The following is a 22,765-nucleotide window of genomic DNA, read 5'->3' as shown; positions in this document are numbered from 1 at the left end:
CCCCACACGGCTAGACGCCTCGGCTGGTTCGCGACGCAGCCCCCCAGCCGTGGATGCTCACTCGGGCTCGGGATCCGCCCAGGTAGCGGCCTCGGACCCAGGTCCTGTGACCAGGTCCTCCCCTGCCCCCCAGCAACGGAGCCGGGGCCGGGGGCAGCGGCGCCCGGGGGCCATGCGGGTGAGCCGCGGCTGCAGCGGCCTGAGCGCCTGAACGCCGCGAACCCGAGCCGAGCCCACCCCCCTCCCCAGCCCCCAACCCTGGCCGCGGGGGCGGCGCGCTCGGTTTACGCGTCCGGAGCCCCGCGGGGCCGGGCCCGGAGTCGGCATGAATCGCTGCTGGGCGCTCTTCCTGTCTCTCTGCTGCTACCTGCGTCTGGTCAGCGCCGAGGTGAGTTGCCACGGCGGCTGGGGCTAGTTCTTCATTCATTACCTTCGCCCCCACCTTCTGACAGCCCCCTCCTCTCCCTGCAGTGAACTTTGGACCCTTGCAGCCCGCGAGCCTGACGCCGGGCGCTGGGTGACCTCCTCGGGCTGGGAGCGAGGTCCGCGGGTAACAGGCTCTAAGGGAAGGCAACAGCGGTGGCTTTCTTTCCAACCGGCGGGCGAACCTGGCTCCCTAAGCCGTTCCGCGTCGGGGGAGGGTGTGTGTGGCCCTGCCCCCCACCCCTCGGGAACCTGAGAACAAGCCCGTTCCCGGCCGGGGAAGAGGGGATGGGGTGGCGCCCCGGGTGCAGAAGGCAGCGCGTCCTCCCGAACCCACTTCGGCGCCAGCCTCGGCTTAGGCTCTGTCCTGCCACCGGCTTGCCCAGGAGGTGCAAGCTTGCGCACCAGTGTCATCCACGCCGATCTCTGGCGGGGTTCGGGTCCCACCCTGGCTCCCGGCTGGGGTCCGGGTGGGAGCCCTCCGGCACGCGCAGGGCATGCCCGGCCCCAAAGCACTGTCTGGAAGCAGCTTGTGTCTCGGGCGCGGGGGCTGGGGGGTGGGTAACAGGGAGAGAGAGATAGAGAGGGAGAGACAGAGGGACAGAGGCGCAGGTAGGTTTCGGGCACTCGGATAGGGGAAGAACTGGGGGCTCTGAAGGCATCCAGCCCCCGGGGCGCTGTGTGCCTGAGGCCTCGCCGTACCTGTGCCTGCGCCCTGCGAGAGGAAGCACCTCTCTCCCCCGCATGCAGGGTGCGGAGCGCGCCGCCTGCAAAAGCCTAGCTGCACAGGAGATAGGGTATAAAAACATCTGCGGGAATGCTGGGGTCGGAGCCGTCCCCACCCCTCCCAGCCTCACGTAGCGGTGAGTTGGCAACTCTACCCGGAATCCAGGTGGGAAAGGGGGCGGGGCGGGAGGATGCGCGCGGTGGAGGGGAGGAGAGGGCAGCCGGGAACGCGGCGTGCCTGGGTCCCGTCCCACCCCTGCCCGGCCGCGGCCAAGAGTCCCCACCTCGCCCGCACCTCGCCGGCTCCCGCGGGGGTCGGCCCCTGCAGCCTCCTGCCAGGCGCAGGAAGGAGGCAGCGGCGGCGAAGGGGTTAAAGCAGAGGGCTCTGAGTCCGCCGCCCGGCCTTGGGCCGCCGCCAGCGCAGGTTGTTTTGACCACGGAGGAGCCGTCGCCGTCTCCTTTTGTTCTCGGGGCTCCTCGAGGGCCGCAGGCCGCCCGCCCGGGGGCCCCGCCCTTCCGCGGCGGTCCCCCGCGGCCGGCACCCGGGAGGGAGGACGCGGGTCTCGGCCTGGCCGCCTGCAGGCCCCTCCCGACGCCCCCTCCCCGCCTCTCCCGCAGCCCCCCGGGCCGCGGCCAGCTGTTGGGGAGGGGGTGGCCGGCCGGCCCCAGCTGCCGCCTCGCCTCGCCGTGGGACCTGGGGGCTGGGCCCGGTGCCAGGGCGTCCTGGGAACGGCGGCGCCCCGCGGCTGCTCTCCGCAGCCCACCCCGCCCGGGCCCCCGACTCGCTCACTCACCCCACGCATGCACACTCCTGGCCGGAGGCGATGCTGCGCTCCGGCGGGCGGGCGCGCAGAGCGACGGGCACGCACTACCGCGGCCGGGTCGCGCGCCCGCCGCCGCCACGCCCGTGCACACGCGGGACACGCGCGCGCACCGCACACAAACGCACTCACGGCCCCTGCACGCGCTGTCTAAACACACGTGCTCGCACACCCACGCACGTACACAGGCACGCACAGACCCCGGTGCAGCCAGCGCCTGGTCCTCGCCCCCGCGCAACAGGTGGGCCCCCGTGGGCCCCGGCACCTCACCACCTCTGTAGCAGCCCCACTTCCTTCCTGGCGTCCTGTGAGGGAGGAAGAACCTCCCATAAGGCCCCAGCTTCAGGGCACCCACTTTTTTTTTTTTGCCTTGTCGGGGTCAGCCCCTCAAACCGTTACCCATATACGACTGCTTTTTTTTCAACCACCTCCTGGTGGCGGAAAATGGTGGTGATGTGACTCTGAGGGGCACTGAGGTGTCCAGACCGACTCCCCCCTCGCATAAGCGTTTATTTGAATGTGCAAGGCTGGAGGGACCTGGCGTGTGCAGCTGCGGAGGGGGCTCCCACCCCTGTCTGCTTCATTCTCTTGGCTGATCCCAGCGTGCCCCCTGGGAGGCTGCTGCTGACAGCTGGATGTTTCGCCAGCCTCCCCTTACCATTTCCAGCTCTGTCCAGCACCTCCTCCTCCTTTCCCACAGCTCTGCAGGCTCGTGTATCTGGGGTGGAGGCTGCCGCACAGAAACTGCCTTTCTCCTCACTTTAGTCACAACATTCTTGAACACATGGCCACAGGCACGGTTTATGTGGTGCTTTGCGGTTTATGAAGCACTTTGCTGCTGAGCCTGAGTAAGCCTCAGGCTGGCCCTGGAGGAGGAGACCTGCATGGGGATCACAGCATTTGGGGGCCAGTCTGGGAAGGAGCTGTGATGGCCAGTGCTGGGAGAGTCGAGGCAGGCCTGCTGGTGGAGGAGGCCTTGGAGCTGGCCACTTCCTGGTCATGCTTGGACTAAGCTTTCAGCGGAGGGCAGGCAGCCCTGAGGCAGGGCTGGGCGGAGGGTCTGCTGAGGCCTGTGAGGTGGCATCGCCACCCGCTGAGCTGAGGGCGAGTCCCGCTGTCACAACATGTCTGGCCTCAGCACCCTTCTCTGGAAAAGAGTGAAGGGCTCCACAGCGCTTCGCCACTCTGCTTCCTCCGGGTTTGCTAATGGCCCTAGGGGGCAGGAGACCAACTGCTGGAATCCCAGAGCCCTGGAGGTGTGCAAGAGCAGGTCAAACAGAATTTGGAGGATCTGGTGCAAGAGCCAGAAAGAGAGAGTGTGTGTGTGTGTGTGTGTGTGTGTGTGAGACAGAGAGAGAGACTGATTGAGCAGGAATGCTGAGATGTTTACCATGGGCCTCATAAGTACCTCTCCAATCTTGTCTTCCCCTCCCAGCATTGAGGAGCCTTTTCGGTGGCAACTCTTCCCATGTTCTGCTTTATTTCATTGTTTATTACCTGCTTTCCCCACTGGAGTGTCAACCCCACTGGAGAGTTTTCCTCCTGGTCCCCACTGTTAGAACAGTGCCCAGAGCACTGTGGACAATCAGTAACTATTTGTGCAAAGAACAGTGAGTGCTGGGTTGTGGGGGAGGGCAGGCCCAGGCCCCGTAGGAGCTCCTCTGCTCCAAGGGCAGCCCCCACTTCTCGGCCCTCTGGTGGGCATCAGTCTTTCAGGGTCCCCCATCTTGAGAGAGAAGCGTGTCTTTCTCTTCTCTGTCTTGGGACTTGGGCTGCCAGGATTAGACAGGACAGAGGAGAAGAAACAGAAAGAAAATCAGACTGCAAAGGTTCTGTGTATCTTTAGCTGGGTCTAAGTTTCTGCCACCTAAAAAAAAAAGAGAAGACTGGATTAGCTCAGAGTTTCCAAAGAACAGTAGAATCCCCTGACCTCGAGCTGGGATGGGGATAGGCAGTGATTGCTGTGGCTGCCAGTATTATAAATGGCTGGACTGGTTCCTCTCTTCCTGCTTTAATTTCCCTCTGCTCCTGCAAGAGGTGGGGAGGCCAGGGTGCTGGACCCATGTGAAGGAGTGGAGGCTGAGCAGGAGGGTCCCAGGAGCAATAAGGAAGGGCAATGCAGTTTGGAAACACTGGTTCTAATGGCTTATGTGGTTTCCCCCAAGAGGGCTTCTTTGAAGGAGTTGGTTGGCTTTGGCATCCGATCTAAATAAGGCCTGCGACTCTCAAGCAGGCAGGCTCTGGGAGGCCTCATCAGCTTCTTCCTCTGCCAGACAACGCCCCTGGTTGCTTGGGCCTGTGTCTCCCTCGGTGGGAACGGCAGGCGGGCTGGGGAGTGTGTATCTGTGTGTGTGTGCTGGGCCCAGGAGGAGGGTGGGGTTCCAGCCCCTTTGATCTGCCAGCCTGGTTGGGAGCAGATCACTCACCTGGCCTCACGCTTGCTCGTGCCCTTCCTACCTGCTGCAGCTGGTGCTGGGGCGGGGTCAGAGGAGGCTGTTTGCCTTGGCTCCCATGGCTGGCTTTGCCCCAGCTGCTGCCTCGCCACGCCCTCGCCCTGCCAGAAACCCCAGGCCTGAGATCTGGGGCAGCTTCTTCAGGGTGCCAGGCCTCCTTTCCCATCTTTGGAGGGAGCTGCCCACCTGGAGGCCTGGGGAACCTGTGCCCAGGAAAACCAGGCTCCTGGCGGCTCATCTTCCCATACCAAGAGGAGCCTCCGACTCCCAACAGGTGCTCATGCTTGTCATCCACAGAGGATTGCATCCTGGAGCTGAGCACAGGCTGAGTGTCCCCCCCACCCTCACCCACCCCAAGCCCCGGAAGGGCCCTGCCAGCCCACGAGGCCCCAGGCCCTGCCAGTGTGGAGGTAAGGTACCATTTCCTGGAGCCCAGCACAGGGGATAATACAAAGTCACGCACCCTTCCATGGGCAGGCAGCTCTCCACCCACTCCTTGTCATCCTTGAAAATGTCCTGTGCTGCTGGCCCTGAGCACGTGTACCACTCACTGCTGCCCACAAAGGAGCCATCCGGAAAGGATTAATGATGACAGTGACAACTTATTAAACACCCATTATCTGCTGGTGGCTCTGCTCTGTGCAATTATGCCTCCCAGTAACCCCGGGCGAGGTATTATTAGCCCCATTTAAAAGATGAAGAAGGCGAGGTTTTAGATGGTGACAAGATTCCAAGAATCCATGTCGTGCTGGCCTTTGGAGCCCTTGCTCTTTTCTCTGCTACAGGATTTCTCAGCCTCTGCACTACTGACGTTCGGGAAGGCTGTCCCGTGCCCCACAGGGTGGTGAGTGGCATCCCAGCCTCCACCCACTTAGATGCAGGGCATGCCCCAAGTTGTGGCCACCAACATTGTCACTGTTCCCTGGGGGCCCAGTTGGCCCCGGTTGAGAACCTTTGATGTGTGACATGCTTCAGGGTGAAGAGCCAACATGAACCTTGTATGATGCTGAGGGCCAGTGGCCTCGGATCTCCGGAGAGGGAGGCTGAGGTGCCCCATGGTGGGCTGGAAGGGGTGGGCATTCTGGAGACTGGGAATGACCCAGCTCTGCCACTTCCTGACTGTCTGGACCTGTAGCTGCTTGTATAATTTTTTTCTAAGCCTCAGTCTTCTCATCTGGAGGATGGAGATACAAATACTGCCAGCCTCTTAGGATTGGTAGTTTATACAGTGTTTTTCTCAGTGTGTGGCTTGTAGCTGGCACTTAAGAAATGTTAGTTGTGGTATTATTATCAAATCCAGGGGCTTGTGGTGAGTTCTGAGCATCTAGTGGCCAAATTACCAGAAGCCTCTGCAGGGATGGCCTCCCTGCTCAGATTAAAGGGACTCTAGCAGCTCATTTGCGTAGAGATTGGGGAAGAATATCCCAGGTGGCCCTCCTGGTGGAGAAGGTGGAAGAATCATCCTGAACAGAACCTGGAGAAAGATAGACTCCTTCATGCATTTGACTAGTATTTATTGAATACTGACTGTGTGCCTCTCCCACCTCCTTAGACCCTATCCTGGGCTCTGTCACACTCAGCCTTGGAGGGTCTGAGTTTGTTTCTGTAAAAATGTCATCTTTGTGTTAGGGGCCTGGGTCCAGGGTGTCCACTCGGCCTGCAGCTGTGGCCAGCTCTCCAGTGGGCAGGAGATCTTGGCACAAGCACTGCATGCCATTTGCTGCTAGGCCTTTGGGCCCCTCCCCTGTGGGGGTTCATTGAATCTTATACTCCACAAACACTTCTTGTTCTCCTCCTGCCAGTGATCCAGGGAGGCCTGGCTGGACACCCGGCTTTGGCATTTTCTCTGCTCCTTCTAACACATCCTGGCAGAATTAGAATTGAATCGAATGTTCTTCAAGGCCCTTGATTCACAGATGAGAGGCAGGACCATCGGGGCAGTGACCAGCCGAGGTCACATGGCAGTTGGTCTGAAGACGTGGGATCCAGCCCTCTGGTCTGCCAGTTCTGGGTTTGACAGAACTCTCAGGGGAAGCGGCTTTCGCTGGTGTGCACTGGAGACCAAGCCCTCTGTTCTATGGGTTGGGTACTTTGTCAACATTTGGAGAACACCAAAGGCGTAGTCTCTCTTCTAAGGTGGAAGGAATGAACTTGAACTTGCTTGAGGGCGAGAGGAGGCAGGCCAGGGGGAGATGGGGACAAAAGTGAGGGGCAGCAGGGCCCATACCCTCCTCTGTCTTGCACGTGCAGCCCCTGGCTACCCAGATACTAAAGGAAAGACCCTAGTTCTCAGCCAAGCCCCGAGACCTTTTTTCCCTCGAGTCGCTCAACAGCTCTTAGACATTGGGCGGGGTTGTAAGCTCCATGTTCAAACAAAGACTTGGAGACTCAGGGTTTTCAGGGAATGATGTAGCTTTAAAAGTGGTCACCCCACCTCCCACCCTGAGTCTTCTAGCTCCTAGGTCCATGTGGGTGGCCAGAGTTGGTCATGGCTGAACCCCTGGAGGTGTTCCTAGTCTTCATAAGCTAGAGGAAACAGAGCTTTTGGGGAGAGCCCCTTGAGGCTGTCTACAGGGCTGAGATGTCCTCTTCTCCTTCATCCCTCGCTCCCCCTCCGCCATCAGGCAGTGAGAAGGCAGCAGACCCTTTTGTGAAGGTGGCCTGCCGCAGCCCCTCTGAACCCCTCTGACTTTCGGCTCGGGGAGTGTGGAGTGAACCAAGAAGGGCCAGAAGTCCTCCCTTCTTAATCCAGGGAAACTGAGGCAGAGTGATTTAACCCGAGGTTCTACAGTAGTATGCCAAGCCTATCGGCGCTCTCTCCAGCGCTTTCTGTCAAAACTGTGCAGCCTGAGTGCTTGTGCCTGCATGGGTGTGTGTTTGCAAGTGTGTAAGTCACACGTGTGTTGCACGTGTGCAAGTCATGTGTGTGTTTGCATGTGTGTAAGTCACATGTGTGTTTGCACACGTGCAAGTCGTGTGTGTTTGCACGTGTGTAAGTCACAAGTGTGTTGCTTGCATGTGTGTAAGTCACATGTATGTTGTTTGCACATGTGTAAGTCATGTGTGTGTTTCTTGCATTTGTGTAAGTCACATGTGTATTGTTTTCGTGCATTAAGTCATGTGTGTTGTTTGCATGCAAGTCACATGTGTTTGTACACATGTAAGTAATGTGTGTATGTTTCTATGTAAGTCACGTGTGTGTGTTTGTACACGTGTAAGTCACGTGTGTGTGTTTGTACATGTATAAGTCCGGTCTGAACCTTCGAGCATGCAGTGACATCTTAGAAGTTTTCTTTGCTTCTCCATGGCTGGTGGTCCATGGCTGGTGGTCTGGATTGTGCTTCTCAGTCTCCTATCTGCCCTCGCCTCTTTCCTGGGATCTCTGTCACCAGCCCCTTAGGTCTTGTGGGATGGTGGGGGACGTGGCTGTGACCTTCCTACGGGGCTGCTCTCGTGTCATTGTGGGACCTGTGGTTTCCCTGGAGGAAGCCCGGCTCCGAATGAGGCCTGTTAAAGTGCTTATCAAGTTTCGAGTGTGTTTGGCAAACGGCCAAAGGGGCTCTAAAAATAGGGTTTGGTTGGGCACAGGGCACGGGTATGCTTTCAGGTTTCCCGGCTGTATCTGAGGATTCCCTTTTCGTCTCCTTCGAGTGGGAGACTTCACAGTTACCGCTAGGACCTGGGGCCTCCTGAGGCCATTGCACTCTGTGCGCATTTATTAAGCACCTCTTGTACCCAGGAGCCTGGGAGTACAGGCTCTGTCATCACAAAGGCATGGGTTTGAATGCAGCGTCTGCCAATAATTAAGCCTCTCTTTAAGCCTTTGTTTTCCCTTCTGTAAAATGGGGGCGAGATCGGCCTTTGGAAACGCTGGTTGTCTTCGCCGTCAGGTGTGGAGTGAGACTCAGAGATAAATCCGATTTTGGTGCCTTCCCGGAAGGTGTAGTTTGGCCGGGGAGATAGACGCAGACAAGTCCGACTCAGAGCAAGCTGGGGTTCCTGCTGGGGGTTGAAAGTGCAGGATCTGAGCTGGGTCTCAGAGGCTCCGGCAGGTCCAGACCCCCAGGCCTCTGTGTGCCTGTTCCTCAAGCCTGGATCCTGCCTGTCCATCATATCCCTGTGACCTCAGAGCTTTCTGCAGCAGACAGTGTGTGGTGGGGGACATGGCCACGCCGGAAAGTCCCCACTCCCAGCTCATTCAGTCTTTGGTGTCTGCCCGGCAGGGGGACCCCATTCCTGAGGAGCTCTATGAGATGCTGAGTGGCCACTCGATCCGCTCCTTTGATGACCTCCAGCGCCTGCTGCAGGGAGACTCCGGAGGTAAATGGAAGCCTTGACCCACTCTCCAAGGAGACTTTAAGGGAGCTGGGAGGGGCAGGACAGGAGGCATCCCTCCTCCTCGACGTCTGGGGAACTAGAGGCCCGTGGCAGCCCAGAGAGAGCCTGGCCACACTCATCCAGGGCAGGGCCAAGTCAGCAGACGGGTTGGTACCTGGAGCTTGGGGTGTGGCAGGAGAAGCACCCACGTGTGGCCCCGGCTTGGTGCCAAGGGTGTGGTGCCGGGAGGAGGGCGGGCGGGCAGGGAGAAGGTGCCCAGGGCATCTGCTGGGTATGGCTCCAGGTGTGGGCCCGGCCAGGGAGGGTGGCACTGGAGGAGCCATCTCCCCGCCCCTCTGGCCGGGGTCCGGTCTGTGAGGCCTCCTGGGGACACCTGGTCCCGACCAGCAGGCAGCCCTGCCCATGCCCCAGAGCTCACTCAGCGAATGGGCACGTGCTCGGTGGCACACACGTGGCGGGGCTGGCGGGCTGGATTGACAATGTATTTATAAACGCTGTCTTCAGAGCAAATTCCATTCTATTCTGACCTCTGGCCTGTTCCCTGGAGCCCTGGTCAGCGGCCCCCCTGCACCCCCAGGTCCCCTTCCCTCTGGGGTTCTGTCTCTTTGTCACTTTGTAATCCTTGCCCAGACGCTATCTACGGGGGAACAGCATTTCCTGCCTTTGTTTCCTCTCCCCGTTGGGCCCCTGGCTCCCTCTCAAAAGCATTCCCGGGCCCTTTCAATCCTGCCTGTGCTGGGGGCCAGTGAGGCAGGCAGGAGGGGGCCCCAGCTGGGCCCACCTATTGTTCACCAGGGCCCCCACCCGACATCTCCCACAACCCCCACCCTATGCCCGACTGGCTGCCCCTGGCCACACACAATGGGGCAACTTCCAAATTTAGCCTTTCTACCATTTCTTTCCAAGCCTTTATGCCCCCACCCTCCAACGGCCCCTCCACACCCCTGGTGGGGGTCGGGATCTTGGAGATGAGGCTTTCAATAGCAGGCCTGTTTCAAGGCAACCATGTGGCTATTTTTTCCTAATCAACTTAATGTTTCCACAAAGCGCATCTTTTCCCCATCTCCTCCCCACCAGAGACATTCCAGAGATGGCCGGGAGAAAGGAAGGGAGCCAGAGGGACAGATAGGCTCGCTGACGTAGGGGCTGTCAGGCTGGACGGAAGCAGACCAGTCATCAGACTCCCCGCACACAGTGCCCGGACGGACAGGCGGCAGAAGCCTTTATCTTGGATGGGGCCAGTGGGTTGGGGCCAGAGTTGGAGCCGTGGGATGCTGTGTGGACGTGGCAGGAGCATGTTCCCAATGCCCCTTCATTCATTTGTGGCTCTTCACCCATGAGAGAGACAGAAGGGTCTGTCCAGGCTTCAACATCTAGCTCAGAGGCAGACTTCCCTCAGCCCTCACTTCCCAGGCCAAACTCTGGCCATGGGCTCTAGAAAGGACCCATGTCTCCAAGGAGTGCTGCTGGCACTGAGATGGTGCCCAGGCTAGAGAAGGGAGCTGACATTTGTGACCAGAGGAATTAATAGACGGCTGGAGGCAGATATGGGGCAACAGGCTAGAGAAGGGGAGGGAGACAGACACAGATACGGGATTAGGGGCCAGGAGCTACAGAGACCAGGCCCTCGAAGGGTGTGTGGGGGGGACTCTCCACCCCCAGAATGCCCAGTTCCCACCAGTCTTCTCTGCCTTCAGCTCCCATCTTCGTCCCTCCCCCTCCCTCCCTCCCTCCCTTGCTCCCGCCCAGCGTGGCCATTGTCCAGGGCTCCAGAGGGGCTGTGTTTCAGGGCATGCTGGTCCCCCTGGGGCTTCTGGGAATTTCTCCATTCAGCACTTCCTATGGGAACGCTGGGTGGAGGGGCACTGGAAACTGGCCTTCAGTGCCCCAGGTCCTAGCCCCGCCCTGGAGGCCGAGGAAGGTTCGCTTACAGTAGCAAAGGGGAAGGGTTATTTTTAACTCCACTGACATGGGTTCTGGCCAAAAAATGTGGCTAAAGAGCCAGGGATGCGGTAAGGGTCCACCACCCCCTGGGCCTGTGGCTGTCCTAAGGGCTGCTTCGAGGGTCCCTGCTTGGGGCCAGGACCCGTGCACCTGTGGGGGTGGAAGGAGGGACTGCTCTCTGGAGTGGGGGGAGGCAAGCCTCCTGCCTGCCCAGAGACCCCAGCGGAGGGAGACCCTGCCCACGGTGGGTCTGCCTTGTGTCTGACTGTACCTTCTCCTGCAGAGGAAGATGGGGCTGAGCTGGACCTGAACATGACCCGCTCCCATTCTGGAGGCGAGCTGGAGAGCTTGGCTCGTGGGAGAAGGAGCCTGGGTAAGACTGAGGCTCCCAACAAGGGTCCCTCAAATTAGGACGGGAGTCAGGGAAAGAGAATGAGGGGTGGCAGCTCGTCGGAGGGTTCCGAGGGTCCCCTTACAACTCCCTTTCCCCCCACATTCAGGACTGAGGGCTCTGAGAAAGCAAAAGCATCCCTAAATGCCTGTGTTGAGTCATCACGCCCCCCCACACTATCTGTTTTCTAAATATAGTGCTGCGAAGCTCATTTGGTTCTTATTTCAACCCTGGAGGTAGATATTATTAACCCCATTTCGCAGAAGTGGAAACTGGGGCCCAGAGAGGGGAAAGAAGTAGGTGAGGTCACACCGCTAGAAAGCAGTAGGGCTGGGATCCCAACCCGCTCCCCTCGCTTGAACCCAGCATGGTCCCTGGCGGGCGGCAAATCTCTTCTGTGGCTAAGGACTGCGGCCTGGGCTGGTAGACCTCTAGCAAAGCCCGGAACTGCCTCCTGGTCCCTTGCAGAGACCAAAGGAGACAGTAGATCACTAGGTCCCGGAGAAACCCTCCCAGGTGAGGCAAGTGCCCCTTCAAACCCCTCCTCCTCTTTGACCTGGAGTCCCCAAAACACAGCAGTTAGTGGCTGGAGGAACCTATGGATGAATCAGGTGGCCAAGTTCCACCCCCAATCTGTGCATGTGGGTGGGATACTTAGCTCTTAGAGCCTCCCGTCCTCTGTGCGTGGATGGCAGCGGTAGCCTTAGTGCCTGCTGTAGGCCAGGCTCACCTCACTTCACACCTCAGATCCACAGGGGAGGGAGGCACTGTTATTATCCCACTTCATAGAGGAGGAAACTGAGACTTTGAAAGCAGCAGTGATGCAAAAATCCACAGCACCATAAGACAGCAGTGCACGCGTGGTTTCCAGCTAATACGGTACCTGCATAACGACCACAGGTAGAGCAAGCCCATACATGTGTAAGATCATAAAGAATAATCAGGCCGGGCGTGGTGGCTCACACTTGTAATCCCAGCACTTTGGGAGGCCGAGGTGGGTGGATCACAAGGTCAGGAGTTCGAGACCAGCCTGGCCAACACAGTGAAACACCGTCTCTATTAAAAATACAAAAATTAGCTGGAGCGTGCCTGTAATCCCAGCTACTTGGGAGGCTGAGGCAGGAAGAATCGCTTGAACCCAGGAGGCGGAGGTTGTGGTGAGCTGAGATGGTGCCACTGCATTCCAGCCTGAGCAACAGAGCGAGACTCCATTTCAAAAAAAAAAAAGAGAGAATAATGAAATAGTTACCTGCCAGCAGAGGGAAACAGACATTTACCAAGCATTGACAACATGCCCCATGCTCTGAATTTTCTCACTTGAAACCTACAGTGGTTCTTGGGTGTAGATGTCATTGTCCCATTTTGCAGATGTGGAAATGGAGGCTTAGCACGGCTCAGCCACCTGTCCAAGTCCCATGGCTGATAACAGCCACAACTTGAAACCGGAACCCTCAGGTTGAAGACATGAGAAAGAGCAGTCCCCGGGGCACCCGCTGAGTTCCCCTGCCAGGCAGGGGAGGACTCTGGGCAGCTGCACGCTCCTGACTCAGGTTCCCTCTTCTCCCAGGTTCCCTGAGCGTTGCCGAGCCAGCCATGATCGCCGAGTGCAAGACGCGCACTGAGGTGTTTGAGATTTCCCGGCGCCTCATCGACCGCACCAATGCCAACTTCCTGGTGTGGCCGCCCTGCGTGGAGGTGCAGCGCTGCTCCGGCTGTTGCAACAACCGCAACGTGCAATGCCGGCCCACCCAGGTGCAGCTGCGGCCAGTCCAGGTACGCAGGCCCCGCAGCCTCCCGAGGCTGGCCTGGGTGATGGGTGAGGGCCGCCCTTCTGGGGCTGGTACCTGGCCAGGCTTCCTTGACTGGGCGGAGTGGTGTGTCGAAGGACATTCCTGATTTGTTCCTGGGCTCTGTCCAGAGACACCAGCTCTTGGGAAGCTTTTTCTGGGCAGGTGGACTGAGGCCAACATGAGTCCTCTGAGGTGGCCCAGGCCACTGTAGCCAAAAGCCCTTGAAGAGATATATTTGCAGACATTTGTCTGACACTCAGAATGTTCTGGGCAGCTGCTTAGGTTCCCTCAAAACTCTCTCTATTCAGGGCTGTCTTGAGAAAGGCTCAGGTGGGTGCCCCTGTGTATTTCACACCCGCTTGTGTCAACAAGCTGTGTCTTTAACAAGGAGGGTGCAGAGAGGCCCACCAGGTGACCGACACCATGGAGCTGGGGCAGGTCCCCTGACCACAGTGGAATGCTGACTCTGCCTCTCTTCGGAGAGGGGATACATACACTGGGCTCAGGGAAAATTCTAGAGTAGAGACTGTCACAGGGAGCACACTGGTCTCAGCCTGGATGGGGCAGGGTCAGAGAAGCCAGAGCCGTTTCTGCTTCTTGTGGAAAGGTTCCCACACGTGCCAGGCCAGCCTCGCCCACAGGCTGGGCAGTGGGCACTCCTCTAGCTCAGTCCCAGCCCCTGCTCGATGCTCTGCCTGCTCGGCCGCACCCCCTTCTCCTGCCACCAGCCCGTGGCCCCTCTTCCTGCCCATCTTCCCTCCCTGGCTTGGGCCCTGCGCCCGGGACTATGAATGTCACTCCGCCCCACTGCCCACTCTTGTGGTATCGCCAGTTCTCAAAGCTGCCAGCTCTGTGGATGGACACCTGACATATGATCTCCCCGTTCCCACCTCCCTCCGAGATGAAGTCTCCCCCCACTTCCTTCCAGACAACCATCTCCCGCCTCTGCCTCAGCCCTGACCTTGGCTGGCGCTCCGGGAATGAGGACACCGCAGGCCCTAGCTCAACCCGGAAATGCCTTTCTGGCTCTCCGTCTCTGGGGGCACCGAGGGGGGCCCCAGGTCGGGAGGGCTTGTTTTGATGGAAAAGCTACGAGGAGGGCAGAGGGCAAGGTCCTGCTATTGTTTGGGCCAAAGCGTTTGCCCCACAGCCTGCTCTCCGGGCTTTCGAGGAAAGATCGACGCAGGAAAGAGCGGGCCGCTCGGGCTCCCTGGGATCCTGGCTGTGTGGCCTCACAGAGGCATTTTGTGGCTCTGTCCTCCAGGTGAGAAAGATTGAGATTGTGCGGAAGAAGCCAATCTTTAAGAAGGCCACAGTGACGCTGGAGGACCACCTGGCATGCAAGTGTGAGACAGTGGTGGCTGCACGGGCTGTGACCCGAAGCCCGGGGAGTTCCCAGGAGCAGCGAGGTAACCACCTCTCCAGGGTAACCACCTTTCCAGGTTCAGTCCTCAGCTTCTTTCCCCTGCAGAAGCTCCCTTTCCCTTCTCCTGGGGGCAGGAGCCAGTCTTAAAAATGGAGATGGGGCCGGGCACAGTGGCTCACACCTGTAATCCCAGCACTTTGGGAGGCCAAGGCGGGTGGATCACCTGAGGTCAGGAGTTCGAGACCAGCCTTACCAACATGGTGAAACCCTGTCTCTACTAAAAACACAAAAATTAGCCGGGTGTAGTGACGGGTGCCTGTAATCCCAGCTACTAGGGAGGCTGAGGCAGGAAAATCACTTGAACCTGGGAGGCGGAGGTTGCAATGAGCCAAGATCACGCCATTGCACTCCAGCCTGGGGAACAGAGCGAGACTCCGTCTCAAAAAAAAAGAAAAAATGGAGAAGGGATGAGGCCTGCCCCCAGTGAAATTCATTGGAGGCTTTCTTTCCATCTTGCTGAGAACAAGCCAGATTCCTCCCTGGCTTGGGAGCCCTGCATGTGAATTAGCCCCTGGCTGGCCCTCTGGTCTCTGCCAAGCAGTACCCTTCACCTATGCCACCCCCGCCGGGTAGGCGTCTTTCAGTGGCCAAATGAGTTTCTGCCCCAGGGCCTTAGCACACACCACTGTGGCTGAAGCACACTTCTCCCAGCTCTCCACAAGCCTAGCTCCTTCTCCTCACTGGAGTCTCAGCTCAGAAGTCTCCTCCTCTTGGAATTCTGCCCTGGCCGCCCCGTCCAGAGCAGCCCCATTTCCAGTCTTGCTACCACAGCCTCCTGCTTTGTTAGATGTGGGCATGGGACAGTGGAAGGAATCTGGGCCTGGATAAGAGAAAGCTCCATGTGCATCGACTTCAGATACTGGGCAGCTTGTCCTGCGGATGAGAAATCAAACTCATTTCTCGTACCCTTGAGCGGGGGAATTAGGACAAGTGGGGAAAAAGACACTGGAGTGAGATTTTAGCTCCATATATAGAACAGCTAGCTGGTGATCAGTCGGGGGTTCAAGGTGGAATTGACAGCATTGGGTGGTAGTGAAACCCCATCTCTACAAAAAGAAATGCAAAAATCAGCCAGGCATGGTGGCACACGCCTGTAGTCCCAGCTACTTAGGCGGCTGGGGTGGGAGGATCGCTTGAGGCTGGGATGTCGAGGCTACAGTGAGCCGTGATGGTGACACTGCACTCCAGCCTGGGTGACAGAGCCAGACTTTGCCTCAGGAAAAAAAAAAAGATTAATATGATTAGATGAGCATTTAAAAAAATCACATACGTGATAGTTCTTTTTCAGTAACTTTCTGTTATTAGAGTCAGGACAATCTCTTCATTCTCATTTTTTGTTAACAAGCCCCTGAAGACGAGGCTGTTTCTTGGCCTCTGTGTCTTATTCCCAGAGCTGAGCTGAGTTGCTAGATGCCACGGAAAGACTGATCGTTTGACAGCTTCAAACTGATGTGTTGTAAATTATTGAGTTAACATAGAGGATGATTTCTCTATTAGGGAAAATTATACATTTTTTCATTTTCTTTTGAGACAATCTCACCCTGTTACCCAGGCTGGAGTGCAGTGGCACGATCTTGGCTTGCTGCAACCTCCGCCTCCTGGGTTCAAGCGATTCTCCTGCCTCAGCCTCCTGAGTAGCTGGAATTATGGGCAGTTGCCACTATGCCCAGCTAATTTTTGTATTTTTAGTAGAGATGGGGTTTCACCATGTTGGCCAGGCTGGTCTTGAACTCCTGACATCGAGTGATCCACCTGCCTTGGCTTCCCAAAGTGCTGGGATTACAGGAGTGAGCCATCACACCCAACCTCTTTCTTTTTTTGCACCCAGGCTGAAGTGCAATGGCATGATCATAACTCACTGCAACCTTGAACTCCTTCATGGGCTCAAGCAATCCTTCCTCCTCAGCCTCCCAAGTACCACTACGCCCGGCTAATATTTTAAATTTTTGTAGAGACAGGGTCTCAATTTGTTGCTCAGGCAGGTCTCAAACTGCCGGGTTCAGGTGATTCCCCCACCTCAGCCTCCTAATGTGCTGGAATTATAAGCATTGAGCCACCACACCTGGCCTTCTTTATGTTTAGAATGAGTTACTTTATGTATTTGTTTCACGTGATTTTCTAAACCAGTTTCTTGGGAGGCGCATTATACCAGTGAAACGTAGATGACATAAAGTCCCATCATTTTAGTTCTAGTATTTTGGCTGAGTATGACAGTGGTTTGTCACCTCTCCACGGGCCAGGCTCATTGGTGGTATGGCCTCTGTCATACTGTGGTCGGTGTGAGACCTCCTGGGCTCAGATCTGCACGCTGTCACTAGAGCAGTGTGGTGACCTTGTGCTTGCCTGGGCTTTGCCTAGCCCAGCGTCCTGCTGATGGCCCAGGCTCTGGGGCAGAAACACCCTGTGACCTTCAGTGACCCTCCTGGTGTCTTCTATCTGAGGAGATCTGAAGCCCACCCAAGTCCCTGAACTGCTAGAAAATCTGCCCATTTGCAGAGATGGGATAGCTGCCTCATGGGAGCTGGGAGGTCAGGTGGGAGGTCAGGTGTCAGAGCCTGGCGGGCTGGGAGAGCTCAAAAGGCTCCCAGGAAGAGACTGGCCTTGAGCTCAGCTGTCCCTGCCAGGGTGGCCTCCTGGGACCCCAGGAGGGAAAGAAGCGTAAGAGCTCCCCTTGACCGAGGTTCACAGGCATCGTTGTTTGTGCTGAGTGGTTGGAAGTGTGCGCTCTAGAGGCAGATCCCTGAGTTCAGATCCCAGTCTCTCGGCTTCAGTTTCCTCGTCTGTTAAGTGTGGGTAACGGCACCTGCCGGTAACAGCACCTGCTATGAAAGGAAATGAGCGTAGAGCAGCACCAGGTGCATGGTGAACACTAGCTGGGGGTTTCTGGCCATTTCTATGTATTGTCTCCTAACGCTAGGAGGCCAGGGCTGCTGTCTTCTCTACTTTAAAGATGTGGAAATCGGTGGGGTGCAGTGGCTCACTTCTGTAATCCCAGCACTTTAGGAGGCCGAGGCGGGTGGATCACTTGAGGTCAGGGGTTCAAGACCAGCCTGGCCAACATGGTGAAACCCGATCTCTACTAAAAATCCAAAAATTAGCCAGGTGTCATAGTGCATGCCTGTAGTTCCTCCCAGCTACTCAGGAGGCTGAGGCAGGAGAATCGCTTGAACCTGGGAGGTGGAGGTTGCAGTGAGCCAAGATTGCGCCACTGCACTCCAGCCTGGGCAACAGAGTGAGACTCTGTCTAAATAAATAAATAAGTGGACATCGAGGCACAGGGCATTTAAGTGACGTGCTCCAACGTGCACAATATGTGGGGGAGCCCAGATTTGAGCCCAGGAGGGTCAGAGCCGCACCCTGAGTTGTGGCCCATCCCAATGTACCGCTTCTCAGAGTGGCACAGGGCAGGCAGCAGGTGACAGGCACAACTGACCCGAAGGCCCAGCTCCATGGTGGGAGTGTGATTCTGGCCCAGAGCCCAGTGGCCTTCCCACCATGTGACCAGATGGGGCCGAGAGGTTGGAAGGAAACCTCAATAGTAGGTCAAGCTAAGGAACGTAAGAAAAAAGTGAGTTGTAGCAGCTGCCATGTGCTGACCGCTTCTTACTCAGCTTTTTACTATCTCTCCCAGGTCTGGGGGTTGGCCGGGCTCAGCCGGGCGGTTCTGTGGGCCCCTGCACTGGTTGCAGTCAGCTGGGGGCCTGGGCTGTGGTCACCTGGAGGCTCAACTGGGACAGCTGGGCCTCGTTTCCTCTCCCTGTGGTCCAGGGCCTCTGGCTCTATGGGGAGAGCCAGTACCCACATGGCCTCCCATGTGGCCTCTCCAGCAGGGTAGCCAGACCTGACGTGTGTCAGCCCAGGGCCCCCAGAGCATGAAGGTGAGAGCTGCCAGGACTTCTTAAGGCCACTGCCTGGAACTGGCATGGCACCACTTCTGCCTCTTGTTGGTTAACCAGATCCAGCTCCAGGCCAGATTCAAGGGGCAGGGGAATAAACTCTACTGGTCAGTGGGAAAAGACAGAGGACTTGAATCCATATTTAGTCCACCAGGCTCTGTATCCGGCACTGTGCAAAGAGCTTTGCTAGCATGCTGTCATTGATTCCTCCCACCAGTCCTATGAGGCGGGCAGTCTTATTGCCCCCATTCCACAGATGGAGGTGCCGAGGCTCAGAGAGGTTCAGTCATTGTCTCCAAGGCCCATACAGGGCTGGTGGGCAGTGGAGGTGGGATCCTGGACCCTGGCCCAGATTCCCCTCCTGTCCCTTTCCCAAGCCCAGAAGACCAGAGGAGGTCTGTGGTAGGCCTGGGTCGGGGGAGAGACCGTCCCAGTGGTCCACATGCTGATGAGGTCTTTCTTTTTCTTGTGCAGCCAAAACGCCCCAAACTCGGGTGACCATCCGGACAGTGCGAGTCCGCCGGCCCCCCAAGGGCAAGCACCGGAAATTTAAGCACACGCATGACAAGACGGCACTGAAGGAGACCCTCGGAGCCTAGGGGCATCGGCAGGAGAGTGTGGGCAGGTGAGGGCCAGGCGGGGAAACTGAGGCCCAGAACCCTGTGTTTCCTTCTCCCTGGCCTGTGGATGGGGTCAGGGGAAATAATTTTTCCATATAAAATCCAGCCTCTGAGCCTTGACCCTCTCTGCCTAGTTATCAGCTGGGGCCTGGTGGGTGGTGGGCTTTGGAGACCCCAACCCAGCTGTGTCCCCGCATGCCCTAAGAGAATGGGAGGTCTAAATCTTACTTCCCAGCCCCTCAAAGCCCTCAGCCCTGAGCAGGCTTGAAATCAAGGGTGACTAATTGACCCCAGCTCCCTGCCCCTGGCATGGGGGACATATAAATGTGGGATAGACCCTCTAGGCTGTCTCTGACGCCCACATCTCTCTGCTTGGCCTGCAGGGTTATTTAATATAGTATTTGCTGTATTGCCCCCATGGGGTCCTTGGAGTGATAATATTGTTTCCCTCGTCCGTCTGTCTCGATGCCTGATTCGGACGGCCAATGGTGCTTCCCCCACCCCTCCACGTATCCGTCCACCCTTCCATCAGCGAATCTCCTCCCAGCGGCCTCCAGCATCTTGCCCAGCAGCTCAAGAAGAGGAAGAAGGACTGAACTCCATCACCATCTTCTTCCCTTGACTTCAAGAACTTGGAATAAGAGTGTGAGAGAGACTGATGGGATCACTGTTTGGGGAAAACCGGCTCCTTCCTCGGCACCTGGCCTGGGCCACACCCAAGTGCTGTGGACTGGCCCGAGGGGCCCTGCACGTGGCCCCGAGAACCTCTCAGCATAGCCTGCCTGGTCCCTGGACCCCTGGCCAGCTCTGAGGGGAGGCACCTCCAGGCAGGCCAGGCTACCTCGGACTCCGTGGCTAAGACCACAGACGGGCACACAGACTGGAGAAAACCTCTCCCACCGTGCCCAAATCCCAGTCACCTCGTCTCCCTGGCACCTCTGTGAACAGTGGCTTCATTTTGTTTTCACTTTGAAGACGTGGACTCCTCTGGGGGTATGTGGCCAGTGCGCCAGGTGGCTGGGTGCCCTCTCAGATGGGGTTAGAGATGGAGTTTGCTGTTGAGGTGGCTGTAGATGGTAACCTGGGTGTCCCCTGCCTCCTGCCACCCCCTGCTTCCCACACTCCACTCTGATTCACCTCCTGCTCTGGTTCCTTTCATCTCTCTACCTCCACCCTGCATCTTCCTCTTCTCCTGGCCCTTCAGTCTGCTCCACTAAGGGGCTCTTGAACCCTTTATTAAGGCCCCAGATGATCCAGAGGCCAGGGCAGCAGGGGACCTGCCCATCATATTCCAACCCAGCCAAGACTGCCATGTAAGGTTGTGCAGGGTGTGGACTGCACAAGGACATTGTATGCAGGGAGCACTGTTCATACCATAGATAAAGCTGATTTGTATATTTATTATGACAATGTCTGGCAGATGTAGGTAAAGAGGAAAAGGATCCTTTTCCTAATTCACGCAAAGCCTCCTTGCGGACTGGCTGTGCCGCTGATGCAGCCTGTGGCTTGGAGTGGTCAGATAGGAGGCAGACTGTGGTAGGGGCAGGGAGGCAACACTGCTGTCCACATGACCTCCATTTCCCAGAGTCCTCTGCTCCAGCAACTGCCCTTCCAGGCGGGTGTGGGACACCCTGGAGAAGGTCTCCAAGGGAGGGTGCAGTCCCTCTTGCTCACACCCCTCCCTGCTTGCACACTTCCCCATCTTCGATCCTTCCAAGTTCCACCTCTGGTGGCTCCTCCCAGGAAACCAGCTCGTGGGCTGGGAGTGGGGGAGAGAAGGAAAAAGATCCCCAAGGCCCCCTAGGGATGGGGTCCGAGCTCCCACCTCCCTTCCCACCTACTGCACTTTCCCCCTCCCCTCCTCCAAAACCTGCTTCCTTCAGTTTGTAAAGTTGGTGATTATATTTTTGGGGGCTTTCCTTTTATTTTTTAAATGTAAAATTTATTTATATTCCGTATTTAAAGTTGTAAAAAAAAAATAACCACAAAACCAAACCAAATGAATCTGCTGGAGGTCTGTCTGTTGGCATCGTGCGTGACAATTAACCTTTCTGCCTTGGCAGGATGTGCCAACAGCTTGCCGTGTGTTCTTCTCGCTCTGGGAGCCTCAGGCGCAATCGCACACACTGGCGCGCGTGCACACACACACGCTCACACATGCGCGCACATACGCAGGCCTGCAGCTTGGGGGAGGCCTCTGTTTAGTGGGAGGAAGAGACACACAGGTCATTCTGTCAGTCTTGGTCCTAATAGATTACCCCATTTACTTAGGGCGCAGCTCCTGACACATGGACCTGTGCCTGTCCCTGGCAGTTGACGAGAGATGGGTTTCCACAGCCTGAGGGTCTCCATAGAGGAAGTGGATCCTCAGGATCATGGGGTGGGCTGGCTGTGGGGAGGGGGTGCCCACTGCAGGGAACACTGGAAAAGTCCCAGAGGAGGAGGTGGGATTTGGAAGGAAATAGCAGGAAGCAGGGTCTGGGGTCTAGCCTCAGCTTAGCCCTTAGCCAGCTGTGTGGCCTTGGGCAAGTCCCAGACCTACTCCAGCCAGAGAGGATGAGGAGAGATGCATGGCTTCCAACCTCCTGTGTTCTGTGCTTTCTCTTTCTCATGAAGATTTGGGTACCAGCCCACAAAAAAGAGGCTAAATGTGCTGGCACGGTGGCTCATGCCTGTAATTGCAGCACTTTGGGAGGCTGAGGCGAGTGGATCATGAGGTCAGAAGTTCGAGACCAGCCTGGCCAACATAGTGAAACCCCATCTCTACCAAAAATACAAAAAGATTAGCCAGGTGTGGTGGCAAGTGACTGTAATCCCAGCTACTTGCAAGGCTGAGGCAGGAGAATCGCTTGAACCTGGGAGGCGGAGGTTGCAGTGAGCCAAGATTGCGCCACTGCATTCCAGCCCATGCAACAGTGCAAGACTCTGTCTCAAAAAAAAGAAAAAAAAAAGAGGCTAAATGTGTTCTAGGTCCCACCTGCAGTGTGGACTGGGGCTGAGAGGGACCCAGGAGCTAAAGATCTGGCTCTTAAGAACAATCTAAAACAAAAACCATTTTGCCCCCTGAAGTAGTGAGCTCCTCGTCACTGGAAGTGTGTAAGCAAAAACTGGGTAACAATGTGACTGAGGTTAGACTGAATAACATTTGGGGTCCCTGCAATTGATTGATCGATTGACTGATTTATTCCTTCACTCACCTTCTTGAACCTCTGCCCTGTGCCTGTCACAGCCAGGAGGTTTCATAGGTAATTTGATTTGAATTCATCCTGGGGTTCCTAGCCTTTGAGGAAGTGGAGTCCCCCCATGGTGGTAGTGGGCCATGTAGATCAGAGGGATCTGTTTACCTGGCAGCTCCTACCCCTGTCTGTCCAATCCTGACTGGGGCCCTCCCTTCTCCCCTAAATCCCCAGAGTTCTCAGTTCCCTGGGGACAAGAGAAGGATCTGGCTAGGAGGAGGAAGAGACAGCTCCATCAGGAGACAGACATCAGAGGTCAGCTGGAACACCCAGTGCATGTGGCATCCTGGCAGCTACCAACAGCTGGGCTATGCCATGATTGCTCCAGGCACTTCCCAGGCAGAGCTGCCTGAATCTTTCCCCTTTCCTGGGCATTTGCATCTGCCCCATTCACCCATCCATACATTTGCCCATTCACCCATTTGCCCATTCACCCATCCATCCATCCACCCACCTATCCATCCATCCTTCCATGCATCCATCCATCCATCTGCCCATCCATTCATCCATCCATCTGCTCATTCATTCATCCATCCATCCATCCATCCATCCATCCATCCATCCATCTGCCCATCCATCCATCCAACTATCCATTCATTCGTCTACCTGTCCATCCATCCATCCACCTGTCCATCCATCCTTCCATCCATCCATCCATCTGCCCATCCATCCATCCATCCATCCATCCATCCATCCGCTCA

General features: G+C 57.0%; 1 protein-coding gene across 2 annotated transcripts; it reads left to right on the top strand.

Moving 5' to 3' along the window:
* The first annotated feature begins 305 nt into the window (after window positions 1–305).
* PDGFB (platelet derived growth factor subunit B) lies at window positions 306–20,903 on the top strand. 2 transcript variants are annotated; one of them, XM_012458986.3, is made up of 7 exons: window positions 306–388; window positions 8,647–8,743; window positions 10,989–11,078; window positions 12,664–12,869; window positions 14,151–14,295; window positions 18,683–18,833; window positions 19,361–20,903. In XM_012458986.3, exons 1-6 carry the CDS (start codon window positions 326–328, stop codon window positions 18,805–18,807), a joined length of 726 nt encoding a protein of 241 aa, XP_012314409.1. In that variant the 5' UTR covers window positions 306–325; the 3' UTR covers window positions 18,808–18,833; window positions 19,361–20,903. The 2 variants fall into 2 exon arrangements, with proteins under 2 accessions (XP_012314409.1, XP_012314408.1); XM_012458985.3 differs by having other exon boundaries at window positions 19,212–20,903.
* Window positions 20,904–22,765: the final 1,862 nt, after the last annotated feature.

The sequence above is a fragment of the Aotus nancymaae genome, unplaced genomic scaffold (genome assembly GCF_030222135.1).
Source record: "Aotus nancymaae isolate 86718 unplaced genomic scaffold, 86718_ANA_hifiasm-v0.15.2.pri h1tg000076l, whole genome shotgun sequence".
NCBI classification, from domain to species: Eukaryota; Metazoa; Chordata; class Mammalia; order Primates; family Aotidae; genus Aotus; species Aotus nancymaae.
The sequence above is the reverse complement of the archived record's forward strand: the minus strand, read 5'-3'. Positions and strand labels throughout refer to the sequence as shown.

Coding starts and splice junctions, on each gene's coding strand:
- PDGFB (XM_012458986.3), top strand. CDS start 326: ATGAATCGCTGCTGGGCGCTCTTCCTGTCTCTCTGCTGCTACCTGCGT. Junction 8,744..10,988: donor GCTGCAGGGAGACTCCGGAG/GTAAATGGAAGC, acceptor CTTCTCCTGCAG/AGGAAGATGGGGCTGAGCTG. Junction 12,870..14,150: donor TGCAGCTGCGGCCAGTCCAG/GTACGCAGGCCC, acceptor TCTGTCCTCCAG/GTGAGAAAGATTGAGATTGT.